General features: G+C 47.1%; 7 protein-coding genes across 7 annotated transcripts; 5 read left to right on the forward strand and 2 right to left on the reverse strand.

Annotated features, from left to right (window-relative positions):
- Positions 1 to 729: 729 nt before the first annotated feature.
- FSST1_005731 (ATPase-stabilizing factor family protein) lies at positions 730 to 2,185 on the forward strand (the record flags this gene model as incomplete). The annotated part of the gene is made up of 4 exons (XM_083232035.1): positions 730 to 780; positions 1,245 to 1,341; positions 1,746 to 1,902; positions 1,963 to 2,185. 4 exons carry the CDS (start codon positions 730 to 732, stop codon positions 2,183 to 2,185), a joined length of 528 nt encoding a protein of 175 aa, XP_083089161.1.
- Positions 2,186 to 3,654: 1,469 nt separating this feature from the next.
- FSST1_005732 (Pre-mRNA-splicing factor SPF27) lies at positions 3,655 to 4,301 on the forward strand (the record flags this gene model as incomplete). Its single annotated transcript, XM_083232037.1, has 2 exons — positions 3,655 to 3,691; positions 3,751 to 4,301. The coding sequence occupies 2 exons, from the start codon at positions 3,655 to 3,657 to the stop codon at positions 4,299 to 4,301; spliced, it is 588 nt and encodes a 195-aa protein (XP_083089162.1).
- Positions 4,302 to 4,813: 512 nt separating this feature from the next.
- FSST1_005733 (cyclic nucleotide-binding-like protein) lies at positions 4,814 to 6,063 on the reverse strand (the record flags this gene model as incomplete). Its single annotated transcript, XM_083232038.1, has 2 exons — positions 4,814 to 5,515; positions 5,566 to 6,063. The coding sequence occupies 2 exons, from the start codon at positions 6,061 to 6,063 to the stop codon at positions 4,814 to 4,816; spliced, it is 1,200 nt and encodes a 399-aa protein (XP_083089163.1).
- A 2,983-nt stretch (positions 6,064 to 9,046) lies between these two features.
- On the reverse strand, positions 9,047 to 10,552 carry FSST1_005734 (transcriptional regulator of RNA polII, SAGA, subunit-domain-containing protein; the record flags this gene model as incomplete). Its single annotated transcript, XM_083232039.1, has 3 exons — positions 9,047 to 9,768; positions 9,824 to 10,267; positions 10,321 to 10,552. The coding sequence occupies 3 exons, from the start codon at positions 10,550 to 10,552 to the stop codon at positions 9,047 to 9,049; spliced, it is 1,398 nt and encodes a 465-aa protein (XP_083089164.1).
- A 595-nt stretch (positions 10,553 to 11,147) lies between these two features.
- Positions 11,148 to 13,846, forward strand: FSST1_005735 (Spc98 family-domain-containing protein; the record flags this gene model as incomplete). The annotated part of the gene is made up of 2 exons (XM_083232040.1): positions 11,148 to 11,284; positions 11,350 to 13,846. 2 exons carry the CDS (start codon positions 11,148 to 11,150, stop codon positions 13,844 to 13,846), a joined length of 2,634 nt encoding a protein of 877 aa, XP_083089165.1.
- Positions 13,847 to 17,111: 3,265 nt separating this feature from the next.
- Positions 17,112 to 17,342, forward strand: FSST1_005736 (uncharacterized protein; the record flags this gene model as incomplete). The annotated part of the gene is made up of 1 exon (XM_083232041.1): positions 17,112 to 17,342. The coding sequence occupies one exon, from the start codon at positions 17,112 to 17,114 to the stop codon at positions 17,340 to 17,342; it is 231 nt and encodes a 76-aa protein (XP_083089166.1).
- Positions 17,343 to 20,276: 2,934 nt separating this feature from the next.
- Positions 20,277 to 21,716, forward strand: FSST1_005737 (DNA replication factor Cdt1 C-terminal domain-containing protein; the record flags this gene model as incomplete). Its single annotated transcript, XM_083232042.1, has 1 exon — positions 20,277 to 21,716. One exon carries the CDS (start codon positions 20,277 to 20,279, stop codon positions 21,714 to 21,716), a length of 1,440 nt encoding a protein of 479 aa, XP_083089167.1.
- Between the last annotated feature and the right edge of the window lie 604 nt (positions 21,717 to 22,320).

A 22,320-nucleotide genomic window follows, 5' to 3' on the forward strand; every position in this document is an offset into this window, starting at 1 on the left:
TGCTAGATATAGATGTTCAGCATGAGACCAATCAGTTACCTTGCGATTAATTGTTGAGCAAATACCATGATGTTATTACTATAGAAACTGACAATTTTTGATTTTAGGACCCTGGAGTGTTTAACGCGAATCAGTCCGCTCCCAAGAACGCTGAAAGGCCGTACCTTTTGGCACATGATGTAAACTTGGTGGGAGTGGGAGTAATCTACTGAGGTATGGAGATTAAACACTGGGCACATGGTTGTACTGTAACTTGGTATACCCATCTATCCCCTCAGAGCCCACAATCTGGGTCAATTTGCATGACATCGGCATTGATCGTGGTAGATGGCATGAGATTCCCCTTACACAATCGGCATCATAAATTGTGGTCACTTTTGTATCTGAATTGCCTCCTGATCTAACCTACGAGTTCCCAGCGAACTCCTTACTGGAATATCACAAATACGCTTCCCCGCAATTGTAATGTGCTCACTCTGAAGCATGTACCAGATCGTTGGCTCAATAAGTTGAATTGGACCACAGAGTTCGGTCACCGGCTGGTTGCGCCAGGTCACGCGATAGACGGACGGGATGGGACATGCGAGACCCGCTTTAACCGGGGTAGGTACCACCTGCTAACCTAGCTCCACCCTGGACGCTGTCGCACTTGCCTTGGGAAGCCATCATGGTGGAACATCTATGAGCTGACTCCTTCCGCCTTTCCATCCCGTAATTCGCAATTGTCCAATGAAGAAGCTCCCGTCTGTTGGGGGAGCTTCGTCAGCGTCCTTAGTAGAGGTACATAGTAGCTATTCTAAAGGAAGAGGCTGGATTGTAACTAAGCAGTAGGTGGGAAGGAAACATCCGCCTGTAATGACCTGATTGGACACAGTGTGATGCCATCACGCATCGTTCCTCGCGTGACTCTCAGGATATAAAGGCAAGCTCTATCCTTCTCAGGTTTGAACATTGTCTTGCACATAAATCAAATTGTTCCTCATATGTCTTCTGAATCATCAAACTCTCTACATCTTCACTTCTCGTCATTCCAAACCATTCGCGAACTTTCCTCTTACACTTATCTACCATATCGACTTGCCAACCAGTTAAATACTGTCCACTATCCGCCCACTCCTGACAAATAATTTGACGAATTGGCGCTATAGCATTGTCTTTCTATCAATACAAGTCCTGCGTCAAGAAGCGTCTGGTTGACAATCTCTCACTGCAAGGGCAAACCACCGGCTTGACCAAACTTGAAGCAACAACACATCGACTCACGCATCCCATACATATCCTCAATTACCACACTCTCAAACCGCCTCACGCTAACACTGCACCCTTTCCATCCAGCAAAAAGTAAGTTTCCCTCACAATTTAGTCGTCACATCCACCTTGTCCGCTTGTTTCCCCCGTCCTCCGTATACCTGCCTTTATACACGGAGTACTTCAACACCCCGCACTTCCCTAGACTCTCTTCACCCGGAGGGATCCTTTGCTCTTGTTCACTGGCGATCGCTTTTTGGTGACGTTTGGCGCGGCATCCAATCCTATAAAAGGCCATCAAACTCCCCCTTGGATCTTTGCATCTCCTGGCCCCTCTTTCCCTCATCAATATCCTATCTACCGTACTGTTTCATCATCACAACAACAATATTTCTCTAACTTTCCTCCATACCGCACCCGGCTCTCACATACCCTCACGAGTCAGCTTGATGCCGCTCACCCAACATCCAGTACTATACTGACAACGCTTCTCACAGTGACCCGATCTCACAAGGCCAACGACCGTGACCACAAGGGCATTGCCGAGGGGACTGTTCTCCCCACGGAAACTGCCCCTCGCTTCTTTGGTAAGAACGGCTTTGCCGATGTCGACCCTAAGAAGGTGAAGAAGGACGGCTCTGGTCGAGGCAACTGGTATGTTACCCAACTCACCCCTTGTCCACTTGCCCCACAGTGCACTTACACTACTTGCAGGGGAACTGTCAACGATGACATCGCTGGCGAGCAGTTCACCTTCACCAATACCCGCCGCCGCTCCAACAGTAGCAGCTTTTCTCATGTTACCGATTTTAAGACCAAGTTTGAGGTCAACGAGCCCGAGCCCGTGTTCGAGGAGTCGCTCCACGGCCCTGAGGAGGAAGACCATGAAGACCTCACCAAGACCGACTCTTCCGAGAGCGGTCGATCTTCGTCTTGATCGATATATTCCATTCTCATTAAGGGATCGGTAGTTGCTGCTTGTTACTCTGAATAGTGACAGCAGCACATTAGGTGGATGACATGTACTGAAATTGCGAGGGACGTTTGATCTTTCATTTACAACTACGAAACGAGGTGCGATGAAATGGATGGAAACCGGAAAACAACGCCATCATGGCGATAACTACGGATCAAACAGTTTGGAGGATATGGCAGCGATTATGGATGGGGAAGAAAGGCTCTTATAACTTACCGATCTCTATGCAGATCATGGCTTTTACGACGAGCTGCGAAGTTGTCTTCTAAGCGGAACGATGTATCACTTGTATCACTTGTATCACTATCTTAATTAGCTTTAACGTCAAAGCGGGCAATATAGCTGGGCACAGCTGACAAACATCAGACAAATACGCTCCATTTATAAGATTACGTGAAAATGAACTTGATTTCATATGATATCCTCTACATGAATGTTCTATCCATCTCTTGTTTTCTGGCCCCGCTCTCTTTGAAATGGCAGACAAGCCGGTAGGTATCAGTGCTGATCTATCGGGTGCCACAGCGATCCGGGCAATGAACAGCTATTATAAACGGTGTCTCCTATAGGCTCAAGCTTGTGTTGTGTCATTACTCGTTTCTGAGTCTGACTTCAAAAGTCTTACTATACGGTGCTTAAGGTAAAGTGTAGTAAATAGCAATACAGTTGTCACTATGCCAAAATGATGTGCTTGCAAAGCATATTTGGACTTGGTGTCGCTTCCAGCACTATTCTCAGTAGACACAAGGATAAAAAATATTTGCTACATACTTAGTAGGCATGTGCCTATTTTGTTAGATTACCATAAACACTCGCAGGTACTATCAAATAGATGTCGTTTCCCTTATCTCTATTAACAATAGAATGCCATGCTCCTCGGTGGAGCACTACTCCATCTCCATGCAGAAAGCCCGCTACAGTGCCGCTAAGACTGCAGGGGGTTTCGCTGTCGAGCGGCTAACCCCCAAGAGTATCGAGAAAAGTGAGGTTCGCCAATAACATATTCCAGTTTCATCAATCATTTCCATTTAGAAATATACAACTGTATTGACTTGTCTAATGCGCTCTAGTCATGAGTAGAAGTACCATACACTTTTAATGTGTACCGATTCTTCTTAACTGCCTCAATTGAAGCTTCAATGTAAGCCTGTGCTTTCAGTCAAGCCACCAAGGCTGAGGAGGCTGAGAAATGATCCGTGCGTTGCCACGCTTCGAGGTGTCGTCGAAATTTCGTGGTTGCGAGGCTGGCAAATACACATTGAATTGTTTGCACGATTTCGCGACATCTTTTACGATACTCTTTGATTCATAAACTCGCTATCCCCACTCCACATATCTGTAGAGCTTCAAACCCGGGTTTGATAAATTATTAAACTAAAATTGCATTCAATTAAGCTTCACGCGTCGCTATCGCAGAACAAATCATCACCATGCCCATCGCTCCGGCTTATCACGAGTCTCTTCCATGTAAGCTCAAATAGGTCGCTTTAACTACCTGGGTCCTCTCTTACTAATACTCTCTACAGATGTTGACCAGGAACCAACTCCAGAAGCCCTTGCCGCCGCCCGCGCCCTGATCATCGCTGAAGCGTCCTCTCAAGCGCCCCAACCCTCCTCTAACACAGAGCCTTCTTTCTCTCTCGCGATAACAGCTGAACTCGAGCGCGTTTCCAAATCCACACCACTTGCGCCTCTGGACTTGAGCCGATACGAGGCCCCATCCCCGAGCGCTCCTCCCGCGACTGCCCTGCCTGCTGCTGCTGTCGCCCATAGCTATCTCTCCTCGCGCCTCACAAACCTAGAGCTTCTCGAGAAGTGGGGGAAGAATGCGTGGTTGTTGGGAAACCACGGGCTCGAAGCAGAGCTTCAGGCTCTTGAGCGTCAGTTGGCAGCTACCAAACGCGAAGTCGACATAGTGAATCTAGAGAGGCAAAAGAGACAGACCGCGGTGGGTGCTGAGATCAAGACATTAGACGATACTTGGCGCGCTGGTGTTGGTCGAGTGCTGGAAACTGAAGTTGCTGTCGAGGAGTTGAGGAGAAAGATTCGAGAGGAGCTGGCAAGACGGGCTACATAGAGTCATGAGGAATAACACACCGAGATGCAACGCGAAGACGATGATTAACAACCAATAGGTGTACGTATGGGGAGCTTTTCACATTTGGCGTCTTGATATCAACATGTTTCACGTTTGGTTTCATGGGGGAATGGTAATTGACAATACATCTTTCTCAAGCTGTGTAATCTGCTCTCATCACTTAGTAGATATTCACATTGAATGTCGCAAATACCTCCATATCATTGAATGGAGAGCTGCATCGTGATAATAATGATATCAACCAAGGTATCTGATCACTAGCCATGCTTATTTCAGGAAAGCGAAGGTGGGAGAGAGCCTCTCAAAACGCCAATCACAAGTGAATTCCTCTGCCAATCATTTCTGAATCCAACGTGCCCCAACTGCGTACCATATACATACACCCAAACGACAAGAGGCAACCTGAACACCACTCAATCTCATTGATAAACTTTGCTGCTTCTCCATAGGTATGATGGATGCAGTCATACCTTGGTGCTCTGCTCTTCAACCTAGCTGGTATGAAGTGGATCCATCTCTTCAACGCCAGTTGCAACACCTTGATACTTGGTCCTTCGTAGAATACCTTCTACAGGTCCCAGTAGTCGCTGGAAAGCGTTCTTTCCCAAGCTTCCAACCTTGACTGTTGACGCAGCAACGATACTAGCTGCTCGCGGGGCGTCGTTGAGTAAGGCGAGCTCACCAAAGTAGTCACCCTTCTTGTAGTGACGGACCTTGTTGTCAGGCTGGCCAATGTATGCATCCGCTTCGCCGCTTTCCAGCAGATAAAACGCATGGCCAGGATCTCCCTCGTTGATGATGATCTCTCCTGGAGCAAATTTCTTTGTTTCCAACGCATCCGCAATCTTGGAGCGCTCGTACGGGTTGAGAGTCGAAAGGAGAGGCACTTCTTCGAGGAAGCTCTCATACATACGTCTCCGAGCAAAGGTCGACTCCATCAAGATGCGGCGGAAAGTAACACGATCGAGTGCCCACACAGTGCAGCCAGGCTCAGCAGAAACGACAGTCGCAGCTCGAGGTGCATTGTACATCAACGCCAGTTCACCAAATGAGCCACCAGCCTGGATGTTGCCAACTTGGTTGCCCATACCATCGGGACCGGGTTGTAACGAGCCGCTAGGGTTGACATAGACGTCAAAAGATCCCTTCTCGACTACATAGAAGTAGTCGCCAGCATCTCCCTGACTGATTACCTATCATGTTTTGTCAGTGCCTATCCTGAATCTGCACTGAACGAACTTACCTTTATGCCCCTTGCTGGTATCGGCTTTTCGACAAGGGCACCCAAAATCTGAGCGCTCTGTTCATCCTCCAGATGGCTGAAAAGGAAATTGCCTTCGATGGCGTGCTTGAGACGCTCGATCTGATCCGGGGTCTTCTCATGGAAAGGAGGTGACCAATTATCGTAGGAATCGGCACTGGGTTTCAAAGATTCGGCAGATACTGAAGTCCGGCGACCGAAGTTATACTGGGCCGGGTAGCTATCAGGGTTCGGGACGTTTCGCGACGCAGAAGGTGCTTCAGCAGAAGAGTCGCCACCAAACCCCCCGCCGAAGGGGCCCGAAAACATAGAGGCAGAGTTTGGTGATGCTCCAAAACGAGCGTTTGTAGGCGATGTGATGGTGTCGTTTTCATCCTCTTCCTCGACAACACGATGGATGGCATTGTTCGTCCTCTTGCCCCTGTCTGTTCCAAAGGGGTTGCTATTCTCCCCAAAAGGGCTGGAGAAAGGGCCGGACATGGTGTAAGGTTAGGTGTAATTGGCGTGGTTTGAAATATCCGATATTATGTCGTCGAACAGGTACAGAATCAATACCTGCCGTCGTGTGAGGGGTATCGCGGGGCGAGTGGAGAGCACTTATTCGTTGGCAATGGTCTGTATATGGTTCTGATAAGCTTTCATGTGGCAAAGACGCAGCGGCTGACGTGAAGTCGTTGCTATGATTATGTCGAGAATCTGGGACGGAGAGAGAAATGAATGTAAAATATAAATGTAGCGACTAGTGGCAACGTGATGCCGTCACATAAATGAGAGAGCTTGACTTACAGCTGCTGCAGCGGTCTTGTGGATGAAAGCAAAGCAGATAATCTTGAAAGTATGTCAGTCTGAGCTGCAGAAAGCTAGGGACAAAGATCAATGAACAATGAAACGACAAGGGATGTTGCGTGCAGGAAAAGTTCCGGGGCGTGCACTAAAGATGAAGCTGGACGTGGGCTGCAATCCACGCTTGAAAGTGACGTGTTGTGGCGGGGCCTAGATCAAGACCCTGGTACATAGCCCATGCACAGGTCAAAGGAACAAAAGCTGCTTGGACAGGATAAAAGGGGAAACGCAAAACTTCCAGAAAATCGAGCCTTGCAGGGAGAAACAGCGGCCAATCTATAGATGGCGCACAAATACATAACATGGTATTGAGTGTACTGTCGCAACAAGGGCTCGCATGGCTGGAGAGCTAAGCAGTTCAGACGATAGAGTTTACATTGTAGACAAAAGAATGCAGAATAGGAAGAAAACAGGTCAACTCACACAATCCTGATAAACTGGACCCTGCCGCCTGAGATGTGATCAGGGAGGGTGATGATATCCTGTGCAGCTCCTCAGATCAAGGGTTTGAAGTGTGAGGAGGGGTCTGACGCAGGGTTGAGTCAAAGAACCAAGGGATAGTAAACAACGAGAACGATAGACGACGACGGATGCCAAACAGTTCCAAGAGCTCGGCTTGCCGTAGTGCTGAAAGAAATGAAGGAGACAAATAGAGAGGAGTAACCAGGCGAGTGGGGTTCTGGTGTTCTGATCCCCGCCTCCTAGTCAAAGACAAGGAAGACGATGAAGAGCAGCTGAAGATGAATAGGTAAGTTGAGGGTGTAATATATGTGGATGTTGAGTCTGTATGTATAAAGAGAGGGCTAAAGTACAAAAGGCGAGGGAGTAATGGGTAATGCAGGTAAAGAGGAAGATGGGACGGAAGGAAAGATGATGTTTCTTGCCTGGCGGCGTTGGTACCTTGGGTAGGGCGAGAGAGGAAAGCAGCTCTTGCTTTCTTGACTGAAGACTGGCCAACGGAATGGAGAGAAGTGGGGGGAAGGGAGCTGTGAGGTGGTTGCCGTCAGGGAAGCTTTCTAGAAAGATGTGCACGGGCCATCAAAAGGCACGAGCTACTCGGGCGCTTGTTCCACAGACACTTCCGCTGCTCTTCGGTGCAGCTCCCGGACTGGGAATCGAAGCTTTCTGAAGGTACTGTGTAGATTATACTGTATTGTGCATTGTTCCAGAGCTATCTATGATTTAGCACAACATCCCTCTTCTTAGGACAAATCAGCATTTCTCTTTTTGACCTATTCCTCGCATGGACAGCCTGATGGACTGCAATTCATCTGCGCATGTACAAGATGAGTTAGTGGCCAGTTGATCTATCAGCTCCAAACTGGTTTTGGTGGTGTTAGTCAGGACTCTTAAGCTACTAGCGGACGCCTCTAATTCCCGGAAGCAGAATCACCCAAAGCAACACAGATGCGCAAAGGAACTTGGGACTCCACTCTGCTCGTCTTTCTACTCTCTGGTATGTACGCCGAATTACTGCAATATCGCGAAGACATTGGTTCTTCTCTGCCGCTTGCCGACTTCCAGTTGAGACAGTATTTTCAGCATCGGTTTGTGGATGGATGGAACAGGACAAAGGCTTGGCGATACTGTTTTGCTTTACTTAACCTTATGCAAACGAGAGAGCGCAAAGCCTGTCTTTTGATCATAGCTTCTACTCCGGAAGGCGATTACTGACTTGGGAACTTGGGTACAGTACAGAAGGCTTGCAGATGGTTCAATAGCTGGCTCTCCAAGCCCATTTCCTCCTCAACCGCCTTGTTCCATAGCTTTCATTCCGATGCCTTAACTTGCAAGGCCTAACATGAAGTTTGTTTCATGACACACCATAACCGATCTGCCAATACGTGTCTGCGTTCATGATCTTTGGAGTATTCTAGCAGAGGCAAGTTCAGGAAACAGTCACTTAACTTCTTAACTTACTATCATGACAACAAGCATTATTCAAATTTAGGTCTTTTTGAGCAACTATATAGTCAACATGTCCACCCAAAACCCCCCATCACTGGTACTGAGCAACTTCTGCCCTCAGAGCTGCACGGGTATCGTTCTGCAATGACAAAGTACAACAAAAATCATCATCCTCCCCGTTCCATTCCCTCTTGTGCACGGCAAGGTTCTCATTCCTCATCCCAAGCACGCCAAGAGGGAATAATGCTTATCCCTAAACAGCAATAGAAATACATATAAAAGGCATAGAAGCCCATGACAATGCCACGACCAAAAAGCAAAACAGAGTAAAAACAAAAACAATCCAAACCATTGCGCCAAAGATAAAGCCGTCCGACTGATATGCATCCGTCTGGATCCTCAGATTCGAGTCGCGCGTCGTCAATGCGAACTGCTGTCTTGTATCGTGGCTGTGTTTGTCCAACGCCGGCTCCTTGCACGCCTTGCTTATCCCAATCGTACTTGCCTGGTATTCTGTCCATCATCTCCACTCCTCGCGATACCATAACGGTATTTTCGCTAACGGGTAACTTCATCTAACTCGAGTAAGCAGCAGACTACCTCCTTTGGCTCAGACTTGGTGCATTCCAAGTCTGTTCTGTGACGGCCAAGATAACCATTCTTAGCTTCAATACTGCAAAAATTATAATCTTGAAGCTGATCAAGATACATGTTAGGATGCAGCGAGGCATGAATCCAAGACGTTGTCCAGCATATCGGTATCCTGACTGTCTGCGCCTTCCCACCAGGTTTCTGTGTCGATATCCATAGAGTCAGGGTGTCCATTTTGAAGTTCGTAGACACGTCCTCCGTTTACGTCTAAGCCATGTTTCTCGTGGGCATAATCCTGAGGTGCTTGGCCATAGACCCAGGTGTAGTCGTCCCAATTTTCCAGCTCGCCTTCCCGATAGCTATAAACAACTTGAGTCATTAATACGGGGAATTGTGCCATCCCTGAATCGGCCATTTCTAGCGAGAGGCGAAGATCAGACACGCTCAGAGGGCCTCTTTCGCTGGCCGCCCGTGACTCGATTGGTAGAAGCCCGCCCTTATCCCGTGTGATCTCACCTCGCATCGCAGCTTCTTCTTCGTATTCTAACTGACGCTTGTACTTGTGTGTCTGAATCCAAGTGGTTCCAACACCAAACCCTGCGCTGCCAGTATCACCAGGGCCATTGCTCCTCGTACGGCTGAACACTTGGGTAAGGACTTCTTTGATGAAAGTTTCCACAGCCACCGACATGAATTGTGGAGCATCGGCAGTGTGGCCATTAACAAGACCTGCCTCATAACAAGAGGGAAGCATTCGGCCAGAGATCATATTGATGTCGGGGAATTCGCCAGATTCGATCGCCAGTGGTTGTGCATATCGTTTTCGAATCTCTAGGTCGAAGTCTGGCTCTTGTGTTAGGACCTCCACGTAATACATATACTTCACTGTAATACATACTCATGTTGTTGATGCCTCCTACTGTAGGGGTGGCATCTGAAACTGTGACTGTGGAAGGCTTGCGGTGACTGTCTGCAAACACATTCGATATGCTCTCGTGCGGATCCCACTTGCTACCTGTCAGCGATCGAAACAGAGGCAATTTTGAAATACCAACATCGTTTTGTACCAGATCCTTGATGCGCCTTCGATCCCTTGTTGGTAATTGCATAACATCTCCCTTCAACCTCCGTTCTGCTGCATCGCCTGACACTGGCTTGGTTCCTGTCGTCACCGCAGGCTTATCGTTTGCGCTAACCCAAGGCGCCAGCCCTTGGTCGGGCATTTCTCGAGTGACATTTCCATAGATCGCAGCGATGAGGTTATTATGCAAGTGCTCTTTGTCGCCTGGGCCAGCGAGAATGGGGTCTACTCTCTCCGAGTATTCAGCTTGATTGAGGCGTCCTGATGACACATGAGCATGCGCGAGGATTTCTAGTATATGTGATGATGTATACCTGTTAGGAACTCGCTTGTTGATTCCTTATATATTGCCCAATTCTCATTGCCAATAGCGACTTTAAGTGCAGTATATAGCGGTTCCAAATCGATTCGGGCGGGAATGATTTGGCTGGACTTTGCGATCTTTAGCGCACCGGGCACAGAGCCTGCAAGAGTCTTGTTGGATAGAATAGGAGTCGAGAGGCTGACGGATGGACGGCTCAAAGCCGCGGGGTCGATGTCTGGCATCTTGATAGGAGTCGAATGGGCGACAGCGTCGCGTGCGGCAGATTAGCGCGGCGCGACGAGAGGAAAAGACGCATGAGTTGTATAAAACGAATGGGTGCTTTAACGCGATCACGGTATATGTATTAAATTGATGAGAAAGGCATATTGCGGCGTTTAAATTGATGGTTGACTTGTGCCGCTGTGGACGTAAGGTTCAAGGTGAATGAAGGGTTTCGAGTGTAGTTGGGTTTTGCCGCGAAGCATGCCTGCCCGGTTATGGAGAACTTGAGCGCAATGCTTAAGTACTATCTACCTACTAAACCCTCATGCTGTGCTGGGCTTTGAAGGTACCCACCACTTTTTAGGCTTCTGAGGGCACTAAAACAATCCGCCCTGCAGCAGCAACACCACCCACCACCAACTACTACAGTCGCGTCTGGCGCGTCTGAGTCTGGGTATCTACATCTAATCAACCCAAGACTGACCATCTATAACCAAAAGTTACCCTTCACATAGTCAATTATTGACTAAGCCGCGACAGTGAATTAACACCCAATTTCTCTCTCCGCGGCAGTTCCTACTCCCATAGTCGCAAACCGTTTGCGACGATGCCGTCATGGCCCCCGACCGCATCACCAACGCTATTGACAGTTTGATAACCCACATTGTGCCCAGTGATCCCAATGATCCTGATGACGTTGCACAAGAGCGCCATGATACCTGCTTTGAAATTGTCAAGTCTATAATAGACAGGTACGCGTCTCCGCCTATCAAAGACCTGTCGGTTGATACATCAAAATTAACTATTCGCGGCTCAGTCCAGCCTCCCCCGCTATTTCTTCCGATGTCAACCATGCCTCCGATCTTATAAAACGAAAGCTTATCCAGAGCAACCCTACGCAAGCCCTTCGCTTCTCTAACCTTTACACGCGACTGCTATCACTGCCAGTGTTAGAGCACAAATGGGCAATACTATACCTTCTCTACCAGCTCGCTGATTCTCCAGACCCCAACGAACCCCTTCCGTTGAGCCCTGTAAAGCCGTCGGCGCCCAACTACAGAGATGCCATCAATCGTGACGCTATAAAACGGCAAGGCCGAGAGCGTGCCACCAAGACGTCTAAGTTCGAGGAGGAACAGTTCAAAGAGGCGTTTCAACCAGATGGGCTCAAGAAATTTCCACCAAAAGAGGGCAAACAGCCGAGTAAAGAAGGGGAACCGCGCCCCGAACCGCCAAAAAGAGATGTCTCTTTGAAATCGACACTGTTGGCGAATAATTATTCAGAAATAGAACCTCCAGAGTCCGTCATTCTTAGAGATTTGCCATTCACTTTGCAAGGACTCTCATCTACTACACTCCCCTTCTCGAAATCAGACATCATCAAATTACCACCAACACTTCCATTACCAATTGTCTCCCTACTCCATACTCTAGCAGAGCCGTCATTACTCTATCGCGGTCTTGATGGCTTTTGTAAGACTCCTGCTAAAGGACTACTTGGCCAAAGCCTGAGAGCAGCCATTCACGGGGAACTCAAATCTTACTTGAGTTTGATTGCGACACTCGAAAGTCAAATTCGAAGAGCCCTTGCATCGCTTGATGACGATGCACCAAGAGAAGGTATTGGAAAAGCCGGGGTCACGCTCAAGCGATGCGTAGTATGGACTCGCGAGGCAACAATGGGCCTCAGGCTCATGAGTCTGATAGCTGAAGAATCGGAAAAGAAAAGAGGCGGGCAGCTTGTGTCTCTTATTCACAGCTTCTCATCTTCCCACGGGGATCCTGTTGTTGCTGCTTTTGCTGAAAGGCTACTGTCAAGCTTTACGCGGCCCTTTTATGACATTTTACGACACTGGATATACGATGGTGAATTATCTGATCCCTTTCAGGAGTTCTTCGTCAGAGAGCAATCTCCCAACAAGGACACATCTAAAGCTAAGGGCGCAGGCAATGTTTGGGAAGACAAGTATGAAATCGACATAGACATGATTCCCAGCATTATCACCCAGGACTTTGCCCAGAAGGTTTTCTTGATCGGAAAATCTCTCAACTTTATCAGGCATAGCTGCGGTGATGCTATGTGGGTGGAGGACTATTCCAAGGCTGCTTCCAAGGAGTTGAGGTACGGTGATACGGCCACCCTAGAAGCTTGGATCGACGAGGCACACAAGACCACTATGAAACGCCTGATCGACTTGATGGCCAACAAATTCCACCTATTCAAGCATCTCCAGGCGTTGAAGAACTATATCCTCTTAGGCCAGGGAGATTTTATCGCCCTCTTGATGGAATCTCTGGCTGCTAATCTCGATCGCCCCGCTGGTGCGCAGTACAGACATACCTTGACGGCCCAACTGGAACATGCTATCCGAGGATCAAACGCACAATACGATTCTCCTGAAGTTTTACGCCGGCTCGATGCCCGTATGCTGCAGCTATCACATGGTGACATTGGCTGGGACTGTTTCACTCTTGAATACAAAATTGATGCGCCCGTTGATGTCGTCGTGACCGAATGGGGCAACAGGCAATATCTCAAAGTATTCAATTTCCTCTGGCGTATTAAGCGAGTTGAATTTGCTGTGCTATCGACCTGGCGGAAGTGCATGACGGGTGCTCGTGGTGTCCTACAGAATTCGGATCCTGCAGTCTCCCAGACGTGGAAATCCACGCGAGGCGTTCTCGCAGAGATGATTCACTTCGTGGGCCAGCTGCAGTACTACATTCTATTCGAGGTTATTGAGTCTTCGTGGGGAGAACTTCAGAAGCGGATCCACAAGGAAGACTGTACGCTGGACGACCTCATCAAGGCACACACACGGTACCTCAACGACATCACTCACAAAGGCCTCCTCGGGGCCAAGCGACGTACCCATAGCTCGGACGAAGATGACCGCACAACATACATGATGCAGCTCGGCGAGATTCTTCGATTTATGCTCAACTACCGAGACTCGGTCGATGGACTTTATAGCTGGAGTGTGTCGGATTTCACACAGCGCCAAGAGGCTGATGTGCGAAGCACTACACGGCATACGGACGATCATGATGGCCTCGATACCCCAACAGCAGGTTCTGGTGCTGTCACATCCGAGTTCCCGGTTCTTCAAGAACGCCTACGACACCTAGGTGCATCGTTCCGGACACGCGTTCAGATTCTCCTTGGCGATCTGGCGTATCAACCTGATGTTGACATGCGATTCCTGGGAGTAGCAATGAACTTCAACGATGTTTATCAGCCAACACGAAGAAAACCCAAGGCAGCCCCGGGCACAGCTGCAACGACAAGAAGTGCTTCAACGAATAGGGGTTAAATAGTGTATTACTAGCGCTGGGCGTGGCTTATAGAAGCTTACATACATGCTGTGCGTATAGCGTAATAGACCATGTTTGTCTATGAGGACAGAGGCCAATACAAATGTTTCTTCCTTCCGGTTTATGCCAGTGTTTTTGTGCCTTTGGGCATGAATGTTTGAACTAAGCCCCCTTCCACAAAGTTGGTATACTGTCATTATTATACCACATGGAGTCCTCCTATCTAGACTTAAATGACTGTAACAAATTATAGATAATGCATGCCGAACATTGTCTACACAGCCAGTATAACATACTACTTCATGGACCATGGACAAGTACAGAACATTTTTCTGCTGTGCAGCCTACCCTGGAGAAACTGTTTATCATATTACAGTCCGACTTCTTGGAAGCAAAAAGCATGGGCACTGGTAGCAACTGAGACTTTGCATTTCGCTATGTTTGACTACCGAATTGTATCCTCCAAGCTATGGCAGTGAGACTCGCAATGTACAAGACCATGCGATCGATACTTTATTCCCGGCAAGAAGTGAAGGATTCAAAATTCCATGGTGAAGATGTAATGTTTCTTAGTCTCATTCAGTGTATTTAACAAAATTCATTTTGAATACTTGGTCTTTGTTAGTTATGAATTCTTCGTGTTGTGATATATTTATCGTTTGACCACACAAACCTGGTGTGGCGCCAGTTGACTCGGAAGCAACTCATGAAGATCCGCCTCAGTTTGCGGATATTGATAGGGTGTCTGGCGGCCATCCGGTGAGGAAGCGCATGGATGCAAGAGCTATCGTTTTGTGCTACGTGGTAACTCTGATACTTAATCGTCGTGAGTTATGATGAGCAACTGAGCTGGTCTTCAGTGTCCAGGTTTGCATAGCATGATCACAAAAGTAACGGTTCATCAAACCCGTTGTTCCTATCCGTTAAAAGCCAGTACTGCAACCACAATAACTGTGCAGGCAGATATGCTGGTAATTACTTGATTGCAATGTGTCTCTCAATGTCCCACCCAGGTATCAGATACTTGTTGAAATCAGACGAAGAGAGAGAAAGGATGAGGATCATGACAAATTTATAAGAGATAAGAGCCAAGCCACTTATTGTGGCCTGTCGCCGGATCATGGATCCTAGCAGAAGTATAAGATGACATCAGAGACCAGGTTGTTGTTTAAAACCCGAAGGAATGAGGGCTGGCTGGTGTCACAGATAAAAGGATTCCAATTCATTATGAGCGCTACTGACAGCAATGGGCGCGACAAGGTGGTGTAAGTATCCGTAGCCTGAACTACGTACAACGAGCAAATGTCAGCCACATGCCCCAAGGATCAAGGCTCGGTCTTTGATGTTTTGGTTTCCCTTCCTGACATGCAATACATACATCCTGATAAGAAAAAAAAGGATGATATTGGTTTCACACACCGTCTCATCTCACCTGTCACTGGAGACCGAAGGACAATTTACTTTACTTAATCTGTGTTAGGAATATTGTTTAGTTACCCTGTTTTGCCATTCATCTGTTCACGTCTCCCCAGCCTGGCGGGCTAATAATAGGTGGTTTATTTGTCGTACATGTGTATCTGTACCAGCATTCCCCAGTGCCAGTCATTCCGCGAGACATACCTTGTCAGGGGTGCTTTAATATGATAACAATCCCCCAGGGAAAAAAGAACACAAGCTCGACTATCTTATCGTTTCATGTTGGTATGGGGACGAGACCTCCCCTGCACGGGAAATAAACTTTCGCTTCATGTCTGCATCGGGCTCAAACTCAAGGTTCGTTGCATGGATTGAATGTATGTATTGGCGAGTCCTCGCGAAACAAGCGAATTTCTAGAAGATACAGAGCATGCGAGTCAGACTGACGTTTCACCCCATCACGACTGTAACTACATATTCTGTATCGAGCCCGCAATGTCCGATTCATGACCGGTACAAGGTGCTTGCTGCGCTCTCTGTTGAGAGTATTTCCCGGAGCTCATACAGGCCCAAGCTTGATGTGATTTCCGTATGCCGCGAAATGATTTTCTGTATTAGCCCGCACAGAACTACATACTTGGGCTGTAGCTTCTTTTATGCTCCTTTCTTTCTTCCCCTCGTCCCTGTTTGCTCTTTTATGCTATTTTCTTTATGTTGACCTGAATGGAGGCGTGTCAGAAGATACCATACCCTTGCAGGGAGTGAAGGAGTACATTATAGATACATGTTCAGGTTGAAATCCTTCCAATGATATTCGAGTGATGTGGTAAGTTTGTAGGCAAACTTATTGGTTAATCTAGACCTAGGTAGCTAGACTACATACTAAGATAGTGAGGCCTCTATTCTATGCACACCTCAGCATGCTTCTTTTAATTAGGATGACTTGACCACGAATAGATTGATGTCCAAAAGTCTATCAGTCTTTTTTTCCAGAACCGGGGTACCTGGTGATAAATGTACACGCCCAGAATAGTAGTATAGTAGGTACGAAGGTACTAGGAGGTCAAGTACTGTACCTGCTTTACTAGCACTGACGCCAAGATATGTCTCCCGCCCTGTTCCCCAGGTTTTCCTATCTTTTATCGTCTCACCTTGCAGGCCGCTACCGCTGCCTCCGCTTGAGCAGGCTCGCCTTGACAATGCCGTTGGTACCGGCGCATCGTGCTGCAAAGCCCTTGCTTGCCCTATCTTTAGGATGGACTTGAGTTGCTCAGTCCAACTCAGGCCAGTCCAATCCATGTTCCGGTTGGGCTGGGCTGGCTGGTCTGAGCCGCAGGCAAGAATGGATGGCGGCTCATCTCATCTCCCTACTTTAAATACCTAACATGATATCCTCCTCCCTTTATCAGGACCATCCCTTTCTCCCATTTCCCCGGAATTTATTAGCTTGTACCCACGCCTTTCTTCTTCATCCCTACCTATTCACCTTATCTCTGACCGCGGTTGTAAACGTGTATAACTTCTTATCCATTCGCCCGTCAGAGAGTCGACTTGAGATCACCCTGGCTGCTGAACTATCCTTTTCACATCGAACTCACTTTATCAACTCGGCCCGAATAATATACTCAAGTTCTTCTCTCCACTGCCGCGTCTTCGCATCTACGACTTTGGATTCGTACAACGGTTGTCTCCATTCTGTCCCCACAGTTTACACGCAAGCCTCTCTCTGTTACTATTCTTGTACGTATTGAATCTCTACTTATATAATGGCTTCACCTCAGCCTATATGTCTTTTCGGTCTCTCGAGCAACAGTTTATTGACCTCCAGTTTCCATAAACAGAAGAAAAATGCCCACTTCTCACTCTTCATCGATCCAGGCTTCGCCTCGCCACATGAGGCTAGTCACCTCACAGGATCTCCTCCACACCAGCATAAACGCAACTCTCTCGACAAAGACGGACCGCCCTTCAACTCCAGTGCATCACATTCAAGAAGACGACTATGCTGTTCCGGCACCTCCTCCTCCCAGTCCTGTCAGTTTTAGACCCGAGCACTGGGCCACGTCGAACCGCCGCTGAGATGCAAGCTTTGGCGACAAAGATGCTTGCTACAAGGCACCAGACACAACTCGTTACCCAGCCCTCACAACTCATATATGCGGCGGGCTGGATAAGAGCAACGTTGATCTATAATATTTTCCTCTTATTTTCCCTCTTTCTGTTTTTTCTTTTGGCGTTATTGCAATATCACAGTCGAGCGCTATGGAGTCTGGGCCAACTATGAGGGCAAATCAAGTAATGGATGTCAAGGGCGCACAGGGTTGACACGGGGACTGGCAAGAGCTTATTGTCATGTTTTTGTTCGAGTTTCGGTTAGGCGATCGTGGGTATTTGCAGTTGGTATGTTTTTTTGTTGGAAGTCTGTGGCAACAGATTGCCGACACTATTGTATAGTACTTGCTAAAATTCTTTATAAAACCTCAGACCAGCATCAGGATGAACACGCTATACTGTCTAGTATACTGGGAAAAAACCGGCTAGTCTTTGTGAGGCATCGTCAAATAAGCACTTGAGCAAGCAAGACATCAAGATCCTTTACTTGAGGCTGGGCTACCATTTGATGATTTGCCAGTTTCTATAAATGAGAAGCTTGAAGGTGCTTCGACCCATAATCGTCAAGTACCTATGTGTGGTAAGTTAGTGATGGCTGTTGCTAGACCTTCGCCAGCTGGCAGGTGTATTTTGAACCCTTGACCAGTTGAGATACCAGTCCTGAGCTCACTCTGCGATAATGCTCTGTATCGATCAAGTCGACCTTGCATCGGTACCTAGAAACAAGTACAAACCCTCTTTCGTAATACCCAAAGCAAGTATTTGTCATTCGGGGGCACGGATGGCAGCAATTTCGTCTTACACCGAGGGCGTAGGCAAAGAGGAAATCGCCAATTGGGAGGTAGGCAGCCAGACCGCCATTCCATGTCTTAGAGGGCCTGAGGGGAAGCTCACCATGCATCCTTATAGGGTTTCGTGGAGTGTCGCCACGAAAATGAATATCCTTGTCCCTAGAAAGAGTGATTGGCTACTCCGTACGGGGTGCGCATTTCCTGCTTTATCAAGGGCCACAAAGCAAACGTGTATTCTACTAGATTCAGGCAACGGGAGCCGAGGAGAGTCTTGTGTAACGTGGAAACCCACCATCGTTGCGTGTAAGTTATCGTTCAGCCCGCTGTATTCTATCAGCGCTCAACTAAGGTTTTCATATTGCTAAATCATCATAAGCAGTTCTTGGTTAAAACGAGAAAAGACGTGGAATGATCAATCGCTTTTCTCAGAGCCTACTTTTCTGTAGATCCTGTGTTAGTAGAGAAGAGGTATAACATCCGAGAACCAAAGCATGCCTAGCATTTGTAGTCTTCAATATTGATGACCCCGCAAGCTATATCTGAGAAGCCAATAGGGAGGTACACGAGATACACGAAGAAAGATAATTGCATGGACTTTGAGAGTAAACAAGCCACATTACGACGTTGCTAAAAGAATGGCAATGACAGAGTGACATCAGGATAAATCAATTTGATAAAGCTAACTATCGCAATCAAAGTGTAGGTTGTAGCAGAAAGTTAGCCTCCTAAGCCTTAGGGTATAAAAATAAGTACCTACTACTTAGTCTAAGAACTATAGCTTGAGGAGCATAAAGTGACCTACTGATTTCATCTCGTATACTTCTAACGGTTAATTTTTCTGGTGCCCTGAGGGTACTATACCCGGCCAGTAGGTACCTACCTAGGTACCTAGGAGTAGGCTAGGTACCTTTAGGCGCCACGGGGTCAGGGATATAATCTGGACAATAATAATAGGGCTTAATACGGTATTATATATAATTTAGTGCTGCGACTAATTGTTTAATAATATAGTATTAATTTAATAAGCCTTATAGCTATATAATATAATATTAATCTATTAGACTGTCTAGTCTATAACCTATTAGAAAGCTATAAGCCTTGTCCTATTAATATCCTAGGCTAGCTATAATAGTTAAAAAAATAACCCTTAAAATGACTTAAAAGAGGCTTGCAAGGGTATTAAAGGCCCTTGCAATAAGTGCTAAAAAGGTTAAAAAAAGAGGTATTATAAGAGCCTCTTTTTTATTTTTCTTTTTTAAGAAGTTAAGGCTATAATTAAATCTATAGCCTTAAGCTAAGTTATTAATTAATTAAATTAATTAATTAAATAAGCTATTAAACTACTAGCTAGATAATCTTACTGCTATTAAAAGAATATCTACTATATTAGTATATAAAAAGCAGTTATAAGAGAAGGTTTTAGCTAGGCTAACTGCAGCTAGGTTAATATTATAAGCTATTAACCCTATTAACCTTATTAACCCTATATAAGTTATTAACTATAATAACTATATTAAGTAGGAAAAATTATAATATTAAGGTTATTTTTAATATTTAATATAGCCTATTATAATAATATTAAAATAATAGTCTTTAATATAGTAATCTAGTTAATAGACTATTAATCCCCTTGACAAGACCTTCTACAAGCTTATATAACCCTAAGACTATTGCACAATCCATGTCTATAAAGGGGGGGGGGGGTGCGCCGGTAGGTAGTAGGTTGTGTGGTACCTCCAGGTAGTGGGCTCGTGTACGGAGTACCACTTTCACTTTAAGCCGCGAACGTGGGCACCCCTTTACGCGGATTAGACGCGCCGACACGCGCCTGGCCGCGTCGCATATTCTCGCGTTTCCCTTGACGACGAACACATACCTTCTTTTTTTCGGGGGGATGGGTCTCTCCTTCTCAGACATGTTTGACACCTTCCTGGCGATTTTAACAATTCTTCATTGCAACTTCCGCGCTTAGTACTTCCCTATCTAATTAACAGCCTCGCGACTTCCTCGCTTTTGCAACACGATTTTCACGGTCCAAGTTTCCTCACTCGCGCCTTCTATTCCCCATACCCCGACGCTCCTGCTCTGAACAGAAAGACATTGGTCTAAGATGCCTCGAGCAACCAAGCGCACCCAGGCTGCACCTGCTGCCAACCAATCTATCACCAGCTTTACTCGTGTATCAAAAATCCATACTCCCACCGATGGTGCCAAGAAAGTCATCGCCGAAATCCAACCAACAGGAACCACCAGGAAACGAAAAGCGGCTGCAGACGAACAAGATGATCATCCCAGGACAAAACCTCGAACCTCCTCATTCGCTCCTAGTAGCGAAGATGAAATTTCTACGCCAGTCAAACGCCTACTTCGAGGCAAGGAGTCAGTGACCAGCTCAGTTACAAAAACGACGCCAGTGTCAAAAGGCAAACGAACAGCCAAGACAACCCCCTCAAGGACCAAAACTGCACATAAACCTATTGGCTCTACACCCCTGTCCGAAAGCAGGAGACAAGGGAAAACAGTACAGACCAAACTGGACGGTATTTTTAAGAAGCTGAACAAACCCACGACAGATAAGGATGCTTTGCCTGCACATCTCGCTGAGCTCATCGACATACACAAAGCATTTGTCAAGACTATCATGATCCAACTTGCCCATAACGGAAACAACTCCCCTATCGACATACGCGCGCTCGCTCCCCACATCTCACAGTCCTGGGGGAAACGCCAGGTCACTATCGAAGACATTCGTCGCTGTATCGCCATTCAAAGCTCAGCCAAGTACGATGCCCATTCGCCATTCATGATTACAGACTATGGGCGGGGAAAGATCTGCGTCGAACGCTCTTCCGCCGATATGGCACCTATCAACGAAGAACGATTATTGAGGCAGTTTGGCCTCAACCTACAAGCATTGGGCACCGAACGCTTTGCTGCAGATATAGATATCGATCTGCCATTGAATGCTCTTTCATTAGACGAGCTCCCCCAGGTTGACATAAAGAATATGGGTAACGGGATAAATGCAAACCCTCTTCTCGATAGAGGACAACGTGCTCTTTCGGAGCTCAAGAACAGTGTCGCGACGAAGCAGCATGAGAAGGCATCCAAACAAACCGCCATGTCCAACAACCCTCTTCTTAATCCAGACGGAACCAAGATGAGCCTTTTGGACAGGCTCCGGCTAAAGCAGCTGGTCAAAGCCAATGAGCCACTCCCTCCGTCAGGACCTGAGCTCCAGCGCCGTGCAGCCCTCAACCGTGTTTGCGACGTCGCGGCCACTATTTCCATGTTGACACTGTCTAACCCAATGTCACTACCACGACAAGCCTTTACGATGGCAGTGATTCTCGAGAAACTCAAGGATTCTCTCCGAATGCCAGTATCCAAGGAGGAGGGCGCAGCTTGTGTGCGGCTGATTGCAAGCGAAGTCGCGCCGGAGTGGCTGCGTGTTGTCACTATCGGAGGCAGAGAAAATGTAGTTGTTCAGCGCAACAACCAACCTGTTGACCGAGTACTACAAGACCGTGTACATAAGCTACTTGGATGAGAAGGATGGCCGAGGAAAGGAGTTTTGCATTATTATCGAGGTCTAAGAATACCCTTTGTAGGAAAGTTCGTCTTTTTTTTTGATGTCAGAATACGCATCTGCACAAGCATTAGAAGGAGCTGGTGTTGCAGGAACGGACAGCCAACTGGGCGCTGAACATTCATATTTGTCCATAGAAACGCAAAAATAATAAGATCAACAAATTCAAATAAACCCTGGGACTTTTTCGTGTTTTATAAGTACCTGTGAAATGATGAAGAGGTCTGAGAGGTCAACTAATCAGATCTTGATGGCCCCCGATGGCTCGGCCGTTGACCCGAAAAGAGTGGATTCCGGCGACGGTGATCGGAAGCACCGTTCCGAGTCTGCAGACCGCATCCTAAGAACATGTTTGTCCGTGCTATTCCCGTACAAAACCAGGTCAGGATTGGATCATTTGTACACAAGCTTCTGGCAAGTGACAGTTGAAAATGCCAGAGTAAGTGTTTATCCGCATAAATACGGATGCTGACTGCCGGTATTGGTGAATTAGGGGAGTGGGAGTGGGTTCTGGAGACACTACGATCAATGGATCCGGGAGTGATTGATCAATTCAAGCTAGGAT

The sequence above is a fragment of the Fusarium sambucinum genome, chromosome I (assembly GCF_050947815.1).
Source record: "Fusarium sambucinum isolate potato_lamoka chromosome I, whole genome shotgun sequence".
In the NCBI taxonomy this organism is placed as follows: Eukaryota; Fungi; Ascomycota; class Sordariomycetes; order Hypocreales; family Nectriaceae; genus Fusarium; species Fusarium sambucinum.